The 19280-nt window shown below is 40.0% G+C and overlaps 3 protein-coding genes across 3 annotated transcripts in view; 2 read left to right on the forward strand and 1 right to left on the reverse strand.

Annotated features, from left to right (window-relative positions):
* tbc1d32 (TBC1 domain family, member 32) overlaps positions 1 to 8719 on the reverse strand; it is a 61364-nt gene extending 52645 nt beyond the window's left edge. Inside the window, exons 1-13 of the mRNA XM_037449729.2 lie at positions 8592 to 8719; positions 7449 to 7618; positions 7181 to 7345; positions 6268 to 6445; positions 5940 to 6011; positions 5387 to 5506; positions 5014 to 5092; positions 3702 to 3805; positions 3551 to 3612; positions 2973 to 3123; positions 2764 to 2823; positions 1868 to 1967; positions 264 to 401 (exon numbers count right to left, since the gene is read on the reverse strand). Of these exons, the coding sequence (XP_037305626.2) occupies positions 264 to 401; positions 1868 to 1967; positions 2764 to 2823; positions 2973 to 3123; positions 3551 to 3612; positions 3702 to 3805; positions 5014 to 5092; positions 5387 to 5506; positions 5940 to 6011; positions 6268 to 6445; positions 7181 to 7345; positions 7449 to 7603 (1384 nt within the window). The 5' untranslated portion in view covers positions 7604 to 7618; positions 8592 to 8719. The remainder of the gene's footprint in view (positions 1 to 263; positions 402 to 1867; positions 1968 to 2763; positions 2824 to 2972; positions 3124 to 3550; positions 3613 to 3701; positions 3806 to 5013; positions 5093 to 5386; positions 5507 to 5939; positions 6012 to 6267; positions 6446 to 7180; positions 7346 to 7448; positions 7619 to 8591) is intronic.
* A 546-nt stretch (positions 8720 to 9265) lies between these two features.
* On the forward strand, positions 9266 to 12765 carry hsdl1 (hydroxysteroid dehydrogenase like 1). Its single transcript, XM_037449656.2, has 5 exons — positions 9266 to 9739; positions 10178 to 10620; positions 11135 to 11218; positions 11437 to 11586; positions 11756 to 12765. Exons 1-5 carry the CDS (start codon positions 9520 to 9522, stop codon positions 11819 to 11821), a joined length of 963 nt encoding a protein of 320 aa, XP_037305553.2. The 5' UTR covers positions 9266 to 9519; the 3' UTR covers positions 11822 to 12765.
* Positions 12766 to 13718: 953 nt separating this feature from the next.
* LOC119195056 (gap junction gamma-1 protein) lies at positions 13719 to 19013 on the forward strand. The gene is made up of 5 exons (XM_062559788.1): positions 13719 to 13822; positions 14724 to 14876; positions 15049 to 15234; positions 15846 to 16433; positions 17695 to 19013. The coding sequence occupies exons 2-5, from the start codon at positions 14748 to 14750 to the stop codon at positions 18568 to 18570; spliced, it is 1779 nt and encodes a 592-aa protein (XP_062415772.1). The 5' UTR covers positions 13719 to 13822; positions 14724 to 14747; the 3' UTR covers positions 18571 to 19013.
* The last annotated feature ends 267 nt before the right edge of the window (positions 19014 to 19280 follow it).

A 19280-nucleotide genomic window follows, 5' to 3' on the forward strand; every position in this document is an offset into this window, starting at 1 on the left:
ACCATTTTTTTTACTGTGTGAAAACCAACTCCCCGTAAAACGTAGGTTTATATTAAACAGATATGAGGGCATATTGGTCTTCTTATGTAATAACCTGCCAGACAGTGATCACACATATTTCCTAAAACGTCAAACTGCTTAATTTAATACAGTAAAAAATGATATGTTGCTTTTATTGAAATACTTGTAGGATATCAAAGAGAGTACCCCTCATGCTTGTGACAAATGTTTAAAACGGTTTACTGAGCAGCCTAGCATTGTACCTTTGCGCTCCCTCATTCGGATGGGAAAGAGCTTTCTGCCATTGCTGTAGATGAGGAGTTTCCCCAGGACACAGAGCGAGTGGACAAAGACGGCATATTCAAGCTCCTTTCCTGTGTAAACACTCCTCTGGACTGAACCTGACAGAGAGGAAGTAAAGTAAGGACCAAAAACAACATCTCAACAAGGTTTGAGGAGGAACTTGTGTATGTATTTATCTATCCAACAGTTAACTCATGGTATAAATCTTTAGTGTTGCAAAACATTAAACATTGAGAATGACAGCAGTGGTACGATTGGCCTACGTGGCCAGGACTGATTAGTTTTTGTACAAATGTTGTATTTCACATTTTAATAGCTCACAGCTAGTTAGAAAAACAACTCCCTAGTATTATGTTGTGATGGCAGACAGACCTTTTTGCGTTACATAGATGTTTTAGGTGTATTTTGCACAGCAATGACTATAACAAAGTAAATAAAGGCTGTGAAATGTGACCTTTGTAGCACATTTAACATCTTTTTTTGGTCTTGTTAGGTACATTGCTATACTTTCTACATTACGGTGAACGGTCGTTGACTAGATAGTAGAAAGATTGTAGCCGACCCCTCCCACCCTGGACATGAACAGTTTGTGCCCCTTCCATCCGGCAGGGAATGAGGTCCATCCATCAGGACTAAAACCCCCCGCCACACGAACAGTTTCTTCCCTTCGGCAGTCGGGCTCATCAACAGATTTATTATACTTTTATTTCATTTTTATCTTATTGCTGCACTATGTTGTCATTATTGTACTGTCTTCCGTCATGCACCAACCGCCAAGACAATTTCCATGTACGTCTAACATATGATGGCAATAAACGATTCCTGATTCTTGATTCCTGAACAGCATGAAGCGGTAATCTGCACGCCATATTGAATACTCAACAGGGTTCTCATTTTAGACATTTGCAGTTAATTCATGTTATAAATAACTGAAACGCAAAGAAGACTATACATGTTCTATAACCTCAGGTTAGCCAAGAAGGCATAAGAGATCCCATTTTTAGGGTTGTTTTTAGTTCAATTGGATATATTAAGATGATGATTTGTGTATTTGGACAGACATTTTAAACTCAACCTTTAAGTTATAGAAAGAGATAAGTGTTAACTTCTACCTTCTGTGTGCGTTTACGGTTCATTTTATTGGGTCTTCTTGTTTTTTGTTGTTAGAAATAAATCTCCAACAAATCTCTAATAAATCTCTTATCTGAAAAACACTCAACATCGGTCTTGTTTTGCTTCTCTTTGTTTTATTATTATTATTATTTTCATGACAGCAGGGACAGCACATGTGCACATTACGGAAATGGATTGAATTATGAATGCAAGTCTAGGTACAAACACATTTACCATCCACAGGCTTCCAATGAAGCATTACTTTCTCATTAGGCTATCATAGTGGTTCAGCTTGAGTGTTATTTTTGGGGTTTATTTCACAGGACACATTAAATCAGCATTAGTACAAATGTGCTGATGTGTACCACAGAGAGAGTGGAAATTAATATTTAGATCTGCTTGAGAAAGTGCATAAACCTGTTGAAGAAAGTTTTTGGTCAGTTTTATTTACCAACGCTCTGCGGCTCTGCTGACTGAGGATCAGTTGTCTCATCTGAGGAACGTTCACAGGATTCACTGTAATGGATACACTGCTGGAGTGCAGCAACAACCTGAAAATATTTCATAAAAACTAAAACAATACATGTATTGGCTCTCTGCAAACAAAATATGATTGGTCTGAATGAATGTACAGCTACTGTGGCACATTTTGATGAAAACAACAAGCTTACAACCTCTTAATGATCCTCTTAATCAAGTCTTAAAAGTATCACGATTTGTTTTTATCTGTATGTCTAAATGACGCACCATATGTGTTATATTTTTAGAATTACCTACTTACATTACCCTGAATATTTCCAAGAAGTCATTTTCTTTTGATCACATGCCCTTTAACCCTTTTCAGAGAAACAAGCTGAGCTAACATTAGAAGGAGCTCCTTTGTCCACTGGACAGCGTTGGAGAAACACTGTTTTTTTATCTGGAAATTATTTATTCACAAAGCTATTATTGGTTCTCTACAGAGTTTAATCACGTTGTCTGTTTGTTTTGGAGAGGAAGAGATCACTACAGATACTCTGCTTCCAGTAAAAAGCTCCTTGATGATCATAACTGTTCTGCCTGGAAATGTCTAATCATCCATCTCAAAACTTTGCAGGGTAAGACTGGGGGTTAGGGTGTACTGGCCTGCACGTATATCGGATTTATTACAGTTTCCTTCTATTGCCTAATTCATTCAAAGTTTTGTCTGTCTTAAATCCAATTTAAAAGGCAAGCATTTATTGTAACTAAATAAGGTTTTGAATGCCTTCTGAAAAGAAATACCATTCTTGTTTCACTACGTTGTTAAATGTTTCAGAAGTACAAAGACTTCAGTGAGAGATATGGATCAAGGCGTGAATCACTCACCAGAGACTTATATTTCCTGTCCAAAAGCCTGAGAACCACAGTCCTACTGTAGCATCCATGCTGAGAGAGGGAGAGGGCAACAGATCAAGATGAAAGAGAATATATGAGACATGTACAAGTGAGAAAGATACACTTTTTATCTCAATAATGTACATCCAAAGCAACATTCTGCACAAATCAAAAAACGCCTGTTCATTTGCAATACGCACCATCCACTTTTTAAACCATGTTGCTTTGATATCTAGTAAGGCCAGTAGATGAATGGGTTTCAGGACTTTGTCTGTTGCAGGTGGGTCTGAGGTATGTTGGTGATGGAAGGACAGCAGGTAGAGGGTACTCTCTATAACTTCTTCCATATATCTAAAGACAAGTAGAAATATAACAACAAAAAGGTACTTTATGTATACAATAGTTTTTGGCATATTACAGAAAGGCAACCTACATTTGGCTAAATCATGTTGGAAAACTTTGCAGTATATCGCAATTATATAGTATTAGGACACACCGAGCCCCTCTCACTCTCACTCTCACTCTCTCCTTCCACAATCATCCACGTTTTATTAATGTACATCCCTAATTCAGCTTCTTTCCGGGAGTTCTTTGTGCTTTCTCGCCTAGCAGGTCTCAGTGGATCATAGTTTCAATGAATTGAATGATATTAAACATTCTTCTAGAAATTTACATTTTTTCCATTTACATTTTTCCTTTAGCTGATGCTTTTATGCAAAGTGACTAACAATAACATTTTTCAACTAACAGAATTAAACAGATTACGGTAGAAACATACTTTTCAGGATGGCGGATCCAAAACGTTGTCACCTCCTTTTGAAAGTCATTCATCAATCGAATCTGAGGTAAGACGGACAAAGTGAGAGACAGCTGTAATGTATTTGACTGCTCATACACTTTCAGTTATGTAAGATACACTTTAAATGTACCTGTTTGAGTAGACGACTGATCTCAGGTCTGTTGATGTCCATGGTGGCTGAGCCAGTTGGGAAGCTTCGCTTTTGAGACATAAAACTTGCCTCCACACTTTTAGCTGCATATCAAAAGGCAAAATACACATATTTTAAATATTGTATTAAACATAAAATAATATTGGTACACATATATAATGCAACATATACATTTGCTAAACAAGCAGCATTGTCGTCGCTCGGGGGGAAACACCTCACCGTCAATTTCACTATTCACTAAATTGAGAAGAGGAGCTAAGTCAATCCAGGTGTACATAGCTGGGATAAGTGCGCGTCCACGGCTTTCTTAAATAGACCACGGTATTGAACACAGATTTACTGATGCAGAAATAGAGAACGCGCTGCGCGCGGCATATGTCTCTCCTGCTGAGCAGCAACTGATCATGGAAATATATAAGGAGGTGAAGCATATAATATGCAAAAAAGTATATACAGCAGCTGTAATTAAACATAGAAAAAGTCTGGCAGACTATTGCGGACCGACTGTTTTAATTACTTTTAATAGGATTGTTTTATGTGTTGGTTTTATTGCTGTATCCGTGTTTATGTACTAAATGTGCATTTTAGTGTTACGTTTCTTTAAGTAGCCTACCTTGTAGAGCACTATATAAATAAAATGTATTATTCTTTAGCCTTAAAAGTGACAAAATGTGTGCCAAGGACTTTAGTGCCAAACACACACTTCTGACAGTACGGCAAATGCCGCTTGCAAAAAAGCGCAGTGCCATACAGACCATTTGTGGGATAGCGAGAGCATGGCTTTGTGCTTTACGGTTTGGAATTTTGGGACCCAGCAGTCTGAACATATATCAGATTCCATCTCCAGTAAATCTATATATCTCATGCAGGTACTTGTCGGGAAAAAAAGGGTCCGATCTGTCCTGTAACACCCGCTGACATCTAAAAGCATGTCTCAATATCAGTGCAATATCAGTGGTGCAGGGAGAAACACAAGTGATTGGGACTTTATATATTCCCCTCATCACGTTTACAATTGTTCACTCCTCACTGCGCGGTTTCCCACCAGGGTGCCCCCCGCTACCTCCTAATATATAATTTGAAATCTTTTTACATTAAACTAATATTACATCTGCAGAAGTACGTACCATTGGAAGGATTGCAAGTCAAATTATTACATCATAAATAAAGAGGAACTGACTTTTTTAAATGTAATTTCTTTTCACTGAAATATTATTGTTAATCATGTTTTATTCTTCAGCACAAAAATGGAGGTCCTGCATGTGCACTCAGTTCTTTCAGAATTGCCTACCCAAGCTGGTGTAGATCTCTCGTGTCACATTCAGTGGAGAGGAGGAGAAGCTTTTAGCAAAGAACTGCAATACATCATCCTAATGGGGATAACACATACAGTATGTTAACAGCGCACATACACACACGGAGACACACACACACACGCACACAACCACAATGAGGGGGAAATAAACAAGATTATTACAGCTTCTACTGGAAGAGTGTCCTGCATATTTACTACCAATTAGCTCTCAACAATTACAGAACTCAGGTCTCTTGTTTTCTGAATGATGAACATTCCATTTTCAACAACGCAGCCTGAAATTGTTCATAAAAACCATATGATTATTTTGTATTGTTATTAATTGTGAATTAGGTTGCTTAGGACTCACGCTGAGGTCAGGGTCAGTCAGAGCTGCGCAGAGATTTCTTCGCAGGCTGCTCCAGCACTCACAGCTCAGCACATCAGCCGGATTGACACAGCAAAGAGCCTGGAGAGCCTCCCAACGCATCTGCAAAGAGTTACATGACCCTACATTGACTATACTGATCAATTACATTTACATTAAAAAGCAGTCATTTACAAACTTGACTCCTTTGAGCAGAATCTGGTGTGCCCACTGTGGACTCTCAACCAACTTTGTAGGCATGATAAACAATAGTGATTTCTTTTTCTTTCAAAGCTAGTTGGCTATTGAGTTATATTTTATACAAGTCTACTTACAGAAATAATAGTTCTTAAATCAGAGATCGTTTAACATTTTAAGTAGCCTGAGAAAATCACTTTTGTAGAAAGATTTAGAATGGGGAACGTAGGATAAATAGACATTCTTTTCACAACCCCTCAGATTTATCTGGGATCCAGCCCAGTGAAACACATGACTCGGCGTATTGATCAACAAAAATGTTGCATCAGGAAGGTGCACCATCATAATGATAATTTACCTCTTTGGGTCTGCTTGAGTCAAGTTTATCAGCCAAAGCTTGCAGCTGCTCTTGTCTGATGAAAGCATAACTCTATAAAAAGGACAAATGATTTGAAACACTAATTATTTAGATCCATCATAAATAAATATCAAAAAGGACTCTTTGTATCCAGTCGACAATAGAAGGGAAAAAACCTGTAAGGACACCAAGGACGAAAGCCATCCAGGGATTGAGATACTATCTTGACAATCAACGAGTGTCATCCACAGTAATATAAAAAGTGCAATACATAAATCAAATGTAACCGCGTATTGACACCAGGGTGCAAAGATACAGTATCTCTCACCTGATTGAAGGAGGAATCGCTGTCAGAGCAGTTGTCAGTATACTGGCTGTTGGACTGACTTTGCTGCTTCTCTTTAAGCATCTCCTCCTTCCTCATCTGGTCCTCCTCAAATTTATTAATTAAAGACTCCACCACCATAGTCATGGTATTTTTCAAGTTCTGCATCATCTGCTGGTACCTGATACATAGTGAGAAAGAACATCTGTGTATGATTAGCTGAAGCACAATAATTGTGGAGCTAAACTCATTCTATGATAACTGCTCTATTTCACCTGTTGTTGGAGAGTTTTAAGTACAATTCAGATATGAAATGTTGTACATAGCAAATGTTTTCAATTTAATACCTAATATTGGAAGTTTGTAATTTTAACATAAGGAAATTTCAGTTTTCCAATTTGTGAAAACAAGCAAGAAACATTCTGTAGATACAAACAATATTCTTTTTATTCGGCATATAAAAACACTGCCAACCAGACTACAGATGGCACTAAGACACATGTGCTACTTTAACTTCTTATCAAATCAGATTGCATTGTAAATAATTGTTGTAAATCTCCGAAACCTTTTAGTTTAGAAAACTTGCAAAGGTTGCTTCATGGAAATCCAACAGTTTTTATATTGGAATTTTACATTAGCTAGTAAGAAATTAGGGAATTATGTAATTAAGGGTTTTAGGAAATTAGGGCAATTCAATATGCCTATCAAAAACGGCATTTTATTATTTATACCTAAGAAATAAACAGATGAAGGCAAACATTTAATTCAAAAATAAATATCGTACAGCAAGACAGTGGAGGATTTCTGATTGGCCCAATTCACAAAAATGTTATTCATGAATGACTCCACAATGAATTAATCATAAACACTTGGAGAAAACTGGGGCGACAAAGCTTTCATACTCAGCTAAACTCACTCTGTTGAGTCCCTGGTACTTTGGATGACAGCATGGATCAGAGTGTCAAGACCTGAGCCTATACCATGTTGTCCATCTCCTCTGGTCAAGCTCTTGGTCTCCTCCTCCACCACAGTCCCCAGTGAACTCTCCACATATTGACGGAGATACCTGACAAACTCATAACTGAAAGGAGAGCAATGAAAGACCTACTGGATATACACTATAGATTACAAATAAACAGAATGCACTTGAAGAGTGTTATACCATCTGAGTCCGATGGACTTACTTATGGAAGTTCTTGTCAGTCTCCTCCAAGTGAAGGAGGATCTCTTCAGCACATTCAGTTGATTCGGCGTCAGCAATCCGATCATTGATGCTTCTCAGAAGCTGCTTGAGCAGGGATTGCAACTCTGCTTTATCTTCAGCTGACAACTTAGACATCGCCAGTCCTGAACCCTAACATGGGCACAATAGATGGATGTTTTTTCTGGGCTTAGAATATGAAAATGTGTGATAGGTGAACTGTATCCAGAGAACAGTTGTTAAAGGGTACAAATATACATCTAAAAAATGTAATTTTAATTAAATGTCGGTTCGTCGAACGCGTGTGACAAGAAATTGAGAATGTGTGGTTTAGAGGAAAATACTGTACTTTATCAACTGCGTTTGTCTTACAGCAGTAGTTAGTTTACAAATTAGGATTTTATCCACAAAAAATATGGTCAATTTACAAATGATAATACTGTCATACGGTTTGAAATATCTAACAGGATATAGAGGTTAAAAGTATAAAGTTAAAACATGAATGCCAGCAGTTGTTGAAATACTGCTCATAGTAATATATAACGTTAGTATATAAGGTTAAGTTAGTAATATTTGAACAATCTGATGGGACTATTCTGTTCTACAAGCACTTTCACAATGACTTGCACGTTTACCTAAGTGGTACTTTACTAGAGACAATATATTTCTAATAGTGATATATAAATAGGTAGAAAAAGTAAATACCTCCCGCGACACGTTAGCTCAGAACAAGAAAGAATTGCTCAGACATCGTTGCTGTGCGTCATTAACGTTAATGTTAATTACCAACAGGTGTGATAACCTCCGTTACATAGTGGGAAAAACAAATTATCTTAAGCCGTGTCCTCTTATATACAAACACAGATATAACAGAAACATTGATTGGTCTATGCTGTTCATCCAACCTGACTATTTCATGTTTTAAAACGGCTAACGTATAATTGTTTCATATCGGGGTAGTTTGACGTTGCTAAGTGCCCTGTTATAACATAGCTAACGTTAGCTAGCAAACAGCAACACTGTGCAATGTCCACCGCTGCTAGACGGCAAGCAAAGACCACCCCGCTGCACAAGCAAATACCCCCAAATGAAACACGACGTATGCGAAATGTCTTAAACCAGTCACCTCTTTGTTAGACTTGTAAAAGCTTTTATCCAGGTAGCATTTTGCGAGTACATGACATCGAGTTCTGGGTCTCTATGGAAACGTGCAGCTAACTGCAGTGCATTGTGGGATGTACAAAGAAACCATACGATGCCTTTACAAGTATGGGAAATATGTGTTTAACAATTAAGATGAACAAGATTATGATATAATTTGTTTTAAGACCAATTAAAAAACACACGCGATATTGCTCAAAATATATATATGTGTGTGTGTGTGTGTACAATAATCTAATCCTACAATTTATAACATTCTCTATGTAAAGAAACAGGCATTCTTGTATCACTATGCTTAAGAATACAAATAAATCAAAGACGAGCAATGACTTCGAGAAGGGAGCCATAAAAAGCAACATAGTTCCCATAGTAGTACATTTTTGAGGTGAATCGAACAATAATTGGAAATAGTGTATAAAATAGAAAGAAAAGCCCATTATGTATCTACATACTAAAATGAAAAATTAAATTTAGAATGATGATCATATCAATCGTTTTAGAAATAGATAAATGTAGATTTTACTTATAAAACAGAGGAATGTTAAAATGTGAAGCTTCTGTAACCGGGTAAACCGTGTGACGTATCTTGAAAAGAGTTCCTTTAAAGGTTGGGCTTTTTCATCTGGTCCTGAACGCAGCACCACAAATCACATGGTCACGTGACCCAATGTTTTGCTTCGTCTACCGGGTGCTGTAACTACATGTGACGTCTCCGCCTGAAGAAGCGTCGGTCAGAGCTGCTAGCGTTACTGTTATCCGAAATTTAATGTTACTATTTAGGAAAAGTGACGCATTTAGTTCACACGCCTGAGTTATTAGTTTCGTTTAGAAATCGCAGCGTGACGTTGGCTGGATAATCCAGCAAGCTAGCATCAGCATCTCTAGTGTCCACTATGGCGACAGTTGACAGCTTTCATTTGTTGTATGGAGAAATCTCTCGATCATGCAATCCTTACTTTGAAACCCTGGCTCTGATCGGAGCTCTTTACGCGGCCAGGAGGGCAATTATCCTGTTGAGAGACTGCTGCGCGTTGGTCAGGGTGCATTTCCTCCCGAGAATTATCCCCAGTAAGAAGCTCACCCAACGATTTGGAGACTGGGCCGTCGTTTATGGTAAGGATGCAGCTGGTCATCTCAGCCCAAAGTGCTGTTTGTGAGTCGAGAGGAGAGTTTTATTGAAGGAAAGTAAATCACAATTCAAGTAATTAATTAAGCTAAGAAGGCCGAATATTGAGCCTCTCATATTTTAACCTATCTTTCTATGAAATCACAAGAAATATGAGCATGGCATCCCTAGCTTTGTCTCATTCAATGCAGTAATTTTCTTACTGACACACCATCAATACAATGATCAATAAAACAAGACCATAGTTGTCAGTACCATAGAATGCTTCAACACTGAATATAAAACACTACATTTAGAATAATTCAAAATTGTCCTATTCTTTTTTAGAAACCGTCAACTTTCACCTTACATGTGAATACATTTCAGTTTGCAGTTCTATATCCATGATGACTTTCACTGATCGATATTGTCCTCTATCCTGTCAGGTGCAGCGGAGACCGTAGCTAAAGCCTACGCAGAGGAGCTGGCCAGGCATGGAGTCAGCATTATCTTTGTCACTCAGGACCACACCTCTGTTAGAGACACAGCTGCAACCCTCTCCCAGAGCTACGGGGTGGAAACTGTTGTCATAGTAGCTGACTTCTCTTTAGAAAAGGCAGCCGGCAACCCCATCAAAGAAGCTATGAGGGGTAAAGATATCGGCTTCCTGGTGAACTGTGTGGAGTCTGTGGCTTCCCCTCAGAGCCTGATTGAAATGCCTGAGCAGAGCCTGCTGGAGTTGGTGAACAGGAACGTTGCGGTCGCTACTCTGATGACCCGCTTGGTGCTGCCTGGGATGCTGGAGCGCAGCAGAGGTGCTGTGGTCAATATATCATCGGGTGCTTGCTCCAAACCCCTGCCTGGAAGAGTGACCCTCACCGCCTCCACTGTGAGACAAAACACGGTCGAAATCTGGTTATGTTATGTGGCTTAGGTACCCACAAGCAAATCAAACTGCATCCCTTTTGCGGGCTGCTATTTATTTTTCTTCATCAAGAACATTTATTGGCAAAATATGTTAGACATACAAGGAATTTGACATGGCGGTTGGTGGAAAACATTGGGCAGTTAGACAATGAGACAATGGCCAACAAGACAAATAACAAAAAAAGAAAAACTGCATGTTCAATTTACAAAATTACAATTTAACTCTACAGTATAAAATTTGGAGGTCACTCTGCTAGAGTTGTTCCCTGGATGTTCATGAACTCATCTCTGGTGAAAGAGCTCCAGGAACCCCAGCAGAAAACAAAATTAACAACAGAAACAACCAAAAACAAACCGCACCAACACCCCAAAGCAGCCATCTGTGCGACATCTTCATACTAAGTAAAACAAAACGAGGATCACATGTTTCCTTCCCGCCAATAATCCTTGTTCCCTTTCTCATCTTTACATTTCAGGGTTACATGGATCATTTCTCAAGAGCTCTTCACCTCGAGTACAGCTATAAAGGGATCTTTGTCCAAAGCCTGACTCCTTTCCAGGTAGATAAGGCCTTTAACCAGTGTGGCTGTATGCTGAACCCAAGTTTACATTCATACCGACAATTTTGTCTTTTGTATTATAACAGTTATTTTCTTCTATTCATAATTAGACAAATCCTGATAACCTTTGCTTGTTTTCTTAAGTGAGAAAGTATATGACATAAGTTTTAATCCGTCGGTCAGTTCCTAATGTACTGCATGTATGTATGTGTGACCAGATAGCCTCAAGTGAGCCACAACCATCCTCATCAGCACCAACGTCCAGAGCAGGCTGGTTCGTACCAAAGCCCGAGGTTTATGCCCGCCACGCCGTCTCCACCCTGGGGGTCTCGAATAGGACCACCGGCTACTGGCCTCACACCCTGCAGGTCGGCACAAATTAAGTCATGTCTGTTTGTAATTTGTATACTCTGGGACAATTGCCCGAGCACTTCTACATTCCCAGCCTCTGTGAAAGCAGGATATAAAACACGTAACACATTTCTGGAAACTGATCTGTTTCTCTCTCTGCTGTTTTTTCCTCTTCTTTCTTCCCAGTATGGACTGATGAAACGTATTCCTGAGTGGATTTGGGTTCTTGGATCTCGTGTGCTCATCAGTTAAGAGCTCACCTCTTCTCTCCTCACTAAAGACTTAACCCAGTTACTGGAACTTGCTACTCGAGTTATGTAGAGTTTTACTTTCCTCAGCCATTTTCAATGTGTTAAACTCTAGGTTGGTGATATTTTCCTCTCGTGTCAATTTAAAGAAAAGCTTCAGTGGAATGAATAACTTAATATACATATATTACTCTTGTGTTACTATATAATCTGACCAATCATCGGGTGAACTTGAAACTGAAGAGTGATTATTTTATTTTTCAATGTATTTAAAAAAAAGTTTCACACTGAAATACTTTTGTGCCGCAAGATACTGTTTTGTTGTGAAAGTGCAGGTGATATTGAAAGCCTCATCTCAAGTATTACATATAAAAAGTAAAGGATGAGTGATAGGTATTATTTTTTGTAGGAGATGCATTATTTTTGAGGGAAATTATACTCCTAAAGAGCCGGATTTTTTTCATAATGTAAATATTTTTACTTAACTGATTTTTTATTTTGGTGACAGAAATCTGCATTGTGCAACACTAACTAACTTGTTATTCTAATGAATACAACCTAACCTAAATTTAAGAAACTAATTAAAGGTCAAAGGATACATTTTTTAGTCGAGCTAAAGTGTGAAGATGTCATCATCTCACTGTCTTTTTAATCTGAGTTTAAATAAAACCAGGATTGGCCAGCAGGGTTTATAGCAAATGCATGAGTGCCGGTGCAGGAAGAGTGACATTTGGGTGTTTCCTTTCATTGAGAAACTATATTTTTGCTGATTTACAATATGTAGATATTGCTTCAAAATAAGTATTTATATTAAGAAATGTCAACTCATTCAGATATTGTGTTGAGTGTTTGCTTACACATGTTACAAAGTATAACATGTTGACTTAAGTGTGATACGTGTCGTCATTGCACCAATCAGACCAATAAAACTCTTTCTTCATTCCCATACTGGCCTGAATTTTGATTGTAAGGACGCAAAAGTGCCTTCCCTCTTTGAAGGTTAGTCTTTTATCTGACCTGCGACTGAAATATATGCCAAAGGCCACCAACGCTCCATTTTTCTCTTAAAACATCAACATGGTGTGAATCATTTACGACAACAGACACCATGTTGACTGGCAGAGTTTACCCTTTATCCCTGTGACCCCATAGGATCAGCCAGGTCACCGGACAAAGACACACAAGGTGCAGTGTGCCCGTAAATCCATGTGGTGCAGAGCAAACCTGGGTTGTTGGGGGAGGGTTCAAACACAAACCTACACTACTATTACCAGGGCATTCAGTAAACAATGACATGGAAAAGATCTGAAAATGCTGAAAAATAAGGAATAAAGGAAATATAACAGACTATATTATACACTTTTTTGCAGTTATACACAAACAATATGACCTTGAGTGGTATAAATACCAGGAGTATGAACAAATAATGTGAATTAAAAGCTGCAGTGAACCCAAAAGTAGCAGTAAGATATTCGCTAAAAACGCCATCAGAAATGGCAAAGCTATATTTGGAACAGTGGCTCAGATACAAAAATATAATTAATTTAATTCAAATTGAAAGACTAAAGTTAAACCTGTCTTTGTGACGCTTACATTGAAAGGACTAACCCGTGCACATAATATTCCCTCGTCTGTTGATTTGATGGCGGCGTAACGTCCAACACATTGGTCCCAATCTCTTAGAGCTGTTGAGTGTCGAGTGACTGTAAAGGGCACACAAACCGAATCCGACCACATTCATTCCCATCAAACTCAAAGCATCGTTCCGCACGTATTTATTCAGGTGTAAAGCAGAATTGCCACAGATAGACGCATCAGGACAAAACAAGGCTTTACCAGCCTGTCAGGACTGGGGGGTTGTTGTTGTGGTTAGGATGGTGTCCTTCCAGATAAGATGCCAAAGAATCATAAAAGAAGAGCTTCTTCCTCACTTTCTCTCTTTGTCTTCCTCCCGAGACATCGCTGTCTTCATTCATCTTTTTTTCTGTTTGGGTTTGTCTAACTGGTGAGTTATTATATTATTTTTTTACACATCTGTTTCTCATTTATCTTATGCTGTCCAAAAGGGGAGAAAATGATATTTGAATGTGCATGGTTTTCAAATGATTGGAGTTTAATATATGTGCTTTTTGGAGAACAGTGGTGTAATAAAACACTCATGTAAAACTATGCACAATTTGAAAGAGAGCTATATATATTCATTAGTATTTCAACGTGAGAATGCCGACCATAACGAGAAGCTCAAAAAGGGGAACTACGTGATCGATGCGCTTTGATGTAGTATAAATTCCTATTCTGAGTGATTCTTTAAAAGTACCACACACAAAACAGAATGTCAAACAACTGAATTTGAGGATGCATTTCAAAATAGCAGCTGCCAATAGAAATAAAACAAATTGCCCCAAAACAGTCATAAAAGATGGAAATCCACCCCAAAAATAATTCAGCATGTGAAAGAAACTCTAATAATGCAAACTTAGCAGCCGTATCGACTCATGCAGGTAAATTTGTATTTCTACACCAGTGGTTGAGCTCACATTCGTTGAATTAAGAGTAGCGACCGTTGGTATGACCAAGGTTACGGTCTTGGTTTGCAGCAGATAAGTGTGTTTTAGAGACTCGGCAACCATGGCTTCCATCCAGCCTGCCACAAATGATAAAAAAGTTTGGCCTCGTGAGAGAGACTGCCTGTTCTTCCGTTTACACCTACAATGATTTCAGTATCGTTTATTGAAAATAACATCCAATAAAAGGCTGATAGTCAATTGCTAATGAAAGCACGACACACCAGACTACAAACCATCACTTGTGGTCGAGCAACAATGGTGTTTGCTTCTCAAATAATGTGAGTTTACCATCAGGGATTATCTTTCTGTTATTCATGTAATGGAGCTTTTTGCACACAGAAAACAGAACAAGTGGCAACTGCAATGGGCGAATGGGACGTGCTGGGCCGCCTTCTGGATAAAGTGCAGAGTCACTCCACCGTGATCGGCAAGGTCTGGCTCACCGTGCTGTTTGTCTTCCGCATCCTGGTCCTGCGCACCGGCGCCGACAAGGTCTGGTCACACATTCCCCATTCCCCGTGTCTTAAAGCGCCTCCCAATGAGCGGCGAGAGAGAAGTGCCTGAAAACACTGGAACCACCACACGGTGGCTTCATTTCGGGGTACCCGGGCCGTAAACATCGCAGTGCCGTGTGCATCATCTCTTCTTTCGAATCTCCCTCCAGGTGTGGGGCGATGAGCAGTCCGACTTTGTCTGCAACACCCTGCAGCCCGGCTGTGAGAACGTCTGCTACGACATGGCCTTCCCCATCTCTCACGTCCGCTTCTGGGTCCTTCAGATTATCGCCGTGGCCACTCCGAAGCTGCTGTACCTCGGCCACGTCCTCCACGTGATCCACCGTGAGAAGAAGGTGTGTTGCTACCGTGGGAGCAGTGTGACAGCGAGACTGGTGAAGGCTGTTTGTCACCCCCCGTGATGGCATGAGCGAGGGCCACCTCGCTGCTGCCAAAATCTGTCTTAGCTTCTCAGATTGGGCTTGACATGCTCACATATTTACTGTAGGGTTGAGTCGGCTGTCATCAAACCCCTTAGGCAGCTGTGTTCTGCGTTCTTCAGGGACAAGACACGATTAACGCGGCTTTAAAGCCCAATCTGTATTTTCATGACAGAAAACTCTCTTTCTAGCGAGCTTAAAGGTAGTTTTGTAGTTAGGAATACTAGATGTGTCTAATTTGATATCAGTTGGTTGCAAAAAAAACGTCAATATCAGGAGTCCTCAAAGCAGAAACAAATTCCAACAAAATAACTACAAAGAGTTGTAGTATGAAACCCTATTCTGAGTCATTTCAAAGGGGGGAGATAGATAGATTTACAGATTTGACTAAACAGTTTCAGGCTGCACGTGATAAATATCCTCAACTTTGTGGCTGCACCCCCTTTTTTTATTTCTCCTAATTATTTTTCATACATCTGCCGGGCCTTTTTCCAATTACCCGAAAATGTCTCTTCTTCCAAATCAAGATGAAGGAGAGGATGAAGAGGCATGCCGACTCGGACAACCAGACCAGTCCGTTCCTTAGAAGGGCCTACAAAGTTCCCAAGTACACCAAGAGCACCGGCAAGATCAGCATCCGCGGGGTTCTCCTTCGCAGTTATGTCCTCCACCTCGTGGCCAAGATTGTCCTGGAAGTCCTGTTCATCGTGGGTCAGTCGTATCTGTACGGCTTCACCCTCAAGCAGCGCTACATCTGCAGCTGCTTTCCGTGCCCTCACCAGGTGGACTGCTTCCTGTCCAGGCCGACGGAGAAGTCGGTCATCATCTGGTTCATGCTGGTGTCGGCGGTTGTCTCCCTCTTCCTCAGCGTGATTGAGCTGCTCTACCTGTGCGTGAAAGCTGTGAGAGAGTGCATGACGAGGAGGCAGGACTACACCGTGACCCCGGTGACCCCTCCGCCTTTGGAAAGGAAAGCTTTTAAAAGCCGAGGCGACGCCGAGATGCTCCAAAATGGTGTCAACCTGGAGCTGGAGCTCCGTGGAGGAAAGTCAGGGGTCACCGAGGCTGCTATGGATGTGTCACTAGACAGCAACAACGTGGGAGGGGAGGTGCACATCTGAAGCACGGAGGCACCGATCGGTTTGAGTCCCAGTAGTTGTGTGCTTTGGCTTCCAGCAGGAAAAATGGTCTTTGTGTGCAGTAAATTAATTCAGTGATCAGTCACATGCAAAATTTTGCTTAAAATAACTGACATGTAAAAAAAAGATATATCTTGCAGGTGATTTTTTTTTGTCCGATTGTGCAAATGGTATTTTTGTGGAATACTTTTGACAATTTTGCAATTTTTGTCCAATAAACCTCTTAACATATGCTTCTGTGTCAGAATATGGTCAATTGTCTTCTTTTTTTTATTCCAAAAAATCCTATCCATCCAAACCACTACGTTTTCCTTACTAACGTTTCATACATATATAAAGAGCTATAATTGCTATAATGCATACAATCAGCTAGTTGTGTTGTTCAAGAACCAGTTTTTTTCAAGCCGTCAACAGATAATAGGTATTGCTATCATTTGGAACATTTAAAATGTGTATTTTTGAATATAGACATTTTAGCTTAGCTTGCAAACTGAAAACAAGATGAATCAGTCATTCTTTTCTTTTTACAACAGTAGTGTTTAATTATGCATAACCCCAGTCAAAATGAATTGACTGCCATAAATGCAATATTTACAGATCAGAACATTTCACCTTTCATGTTAATTTTTCAAATAGTCAGGGCTAAAGAACACCTATCAATCATTACACCGGTATCTCTTGACCTTTTTCTTTTCCTTGTCGCTTGCTGACAACGTCACATCTACAGCCAGATGTGTTGCCCAATTTCCTCACCCACGATATTCCAAGGTCCAACTTTAAAGTTAGTTGTTACCTACCAGACAGAGACAGTCCTTTCTGACCAGGTCAGCAGGTAGGGTGCAACGAATATTGTTCTATGCTAGAAATCAATTGACAATGAATCTAAAATTGGGAGGGATTAGTTGTAAAGATTATTATAAACATTTGAAATGGAGGGGATTCGGTCATTTTTTTACTTACTTTGAGTGTTGACATTACTTCTTCTTACCCATTGTTAATATGTCTGGAATCGAACTTGCATGAGATTGCTTTTCATGTGGTAGCAACCGGCTTTGCCCTCAAGACACATTTAATGTGTTTGTATACATCCTTAGATTAAAGAACAGAACCAATAATTTACTTTTGTTCAAAAGAGCTATGGGTATCTTTCATTTGGTTTTCGGTCGTTAGGAGTGTTACAGGATCATTATAAACTAAATTTGAAATTTTAATTTATTTATTCCAGATCAGTAACTGAACCTCACCGATCAACATGGGGGACTGGAGTTTACTGTCTAGCCTTCTGAACAAGGTCAATTCCCACTCTACGGTCATCGGAAAGATCTGGATGAGCGTGCTCTTCCTCTTTAGAATCTTGGTCCTGGGTGCGGCCGTGGAGGACGTCTGGGGCGACGAGCAGTCAGACTTCATCTGCAACACCCAGCAGCCCGGTTGCAACAACGTCTGCTACGATTGGACCTTCCCCATCTCCCACATCCGTTTCTGGGTCCTCCAGATCATCTTTGTCTCAACTCCGACGCTGGTCTACCTGGGCCACGCCGTGTTTGTCATCCACCAGGAGAAGAAGATGAGGGAGCACCTGTTGAGCCCAGATGGGTCCCGCGTGTGCAAACTGCCCAAATACACCAACGAAAGGGGGAAGGTGGCGATCAAGGGGAACCTGCTGGGGAGCTACCTGACCCAACTCGTGTTCAAGATCTTCATCGAGGCCGGCTTCATCGTGGGCCAGTACTACCTTTACGGCTTCGTCATGGTGCCCATGTTCCCGTGCTCTCAGACGCCCTGTCCGTTCACCGTGGAGTGCTACATGTCCCGACCCACGGAGAAGACCATCTTCATCATCTTCATGCTGGTGGTGGCCTGTGTCTCCCTGTTTCTCAACTTCCTCGAGGTGTTCTACCTGCTTTGTACCCGGATCCGGTGTGGGTCCAGGGCTCGCTCTCGCAAAATCACTACGGCGGATAACCCTGCGAGCCTGCTGCCCCCCCGGCGGCTGACTACGGAGGACGCGCTCAGGCAGAACAAGGTGAACATTGAGCTAGAGGGCAGCCAGAGTATCGGTGGGAGCCTGGATGGAGCCAAAGAGGAGAAACAGCTACTGAGTTGTCAATAGAAAACAACTGTGATGTTTGAAATGTTTGTTTCAGATTGCTGCGCTCCTTGTTCTGATACATCTAAGAGACTAAAGTAAAGAGTTCAAGAAAGCTTCATCACCGTGTAGTTAATTTACTGTTCTTTTAGAACAATCTGCATGAATCTGAATTTTCTTTTTTAGTGTGACATTGTTGAATTAAGACATTCATTTTGTATTACTTAACAGATAATCTAATAATGCAATGTTTCCAATATTGATAATATATTTACGTTCTTCAAAACTCAAAATTGTTTTAATGTGTCCAGTAAGTTATTTCAATGGTTCACAGTCAAATATTTTTCTCATTGTGAAGATGCTGTAAAGGATGATTGCAGTAAAGAGTTTCTAATGTGTATGACGGACATGTTTGTGTGTTAGGATATTTTTAATAAACAATTTAAATTGAAAAAAGAACAAATGTTTTATGATCTACTCTTTTTAGCTCATATGTTTACATCTTAAAGCCAAAAGCCTTGCTTTCCAAGAGCATGACTTACACTTCTTTAGTAAAGCTGTAGAACCTGCAACTCATTATTATTTCCTAGTCTCTAGATTCCTTTCAAAAAAGAAAACCACAATGACATATTTTGCCAGCAAAAATATCCGTCAAAGTTCCCCAGGCAACATGGTGAGATCTGTATAATATCACTGGAGTGTGATAAATAAACAGAAGACCTAAAGCGACCCCC

This window comes from Pungitius pungitius, chromosome 20 (genome assembly GCF_949316345.1).
Source record: "Pungitius pungitius chromosome 20, fPunPun2.1, whole genome shotgun sequence".
NCBI lineage: Eukaryota > Metazoa > Chordata > Actinopteri > Perciformes > Gasterosteidae > Pungitius > Pungitius pungitius.

Coding starts and splice junctions, on each gene's coding strand:
- LOC119195056 (XM_062559788.1), top strand. CDS start 14,748: ATGGGCGAATGGGACGTGCTGGGCCGCCTTCTGGATAAAGTGCAGAGT. Junction 14,877..15,048: donor TGCGCACCGGCGCCGACAAG/GTCTGGTCACAC, acceptor ATCTCCCTCCAG/GTGTGGGGCGATGAGCAGTC. Junction 15,235..15,845: donor TGATCCACCGTGAGAAGAAG/GTGTGTTGCTAC, acceptor TTCCAAATCAAG/ATGAAGGAGAGGATGAAGAG.
- hsdl1 (XM_037449656.2), top strand. CDS start 9,520: ATGGCGACAGTTGACAGCTTTCATTTGTTGTATGGAGAAATCTCTCGA. Junction 9,740..10,177: donor AGACTGGGCCGTCGTTTATG/GTAAGGATGCAG, acceptor CTATCCTGTCAG/GTGCAGCGGAGACCGTAGCT. Junction 11,587..11,755: donor ACTGGCCTCACACCCTGCAG/GTCGGCACAAAT, acceptor CTTTCTTCCCAG/TATGGACTGATGAAACGTAT.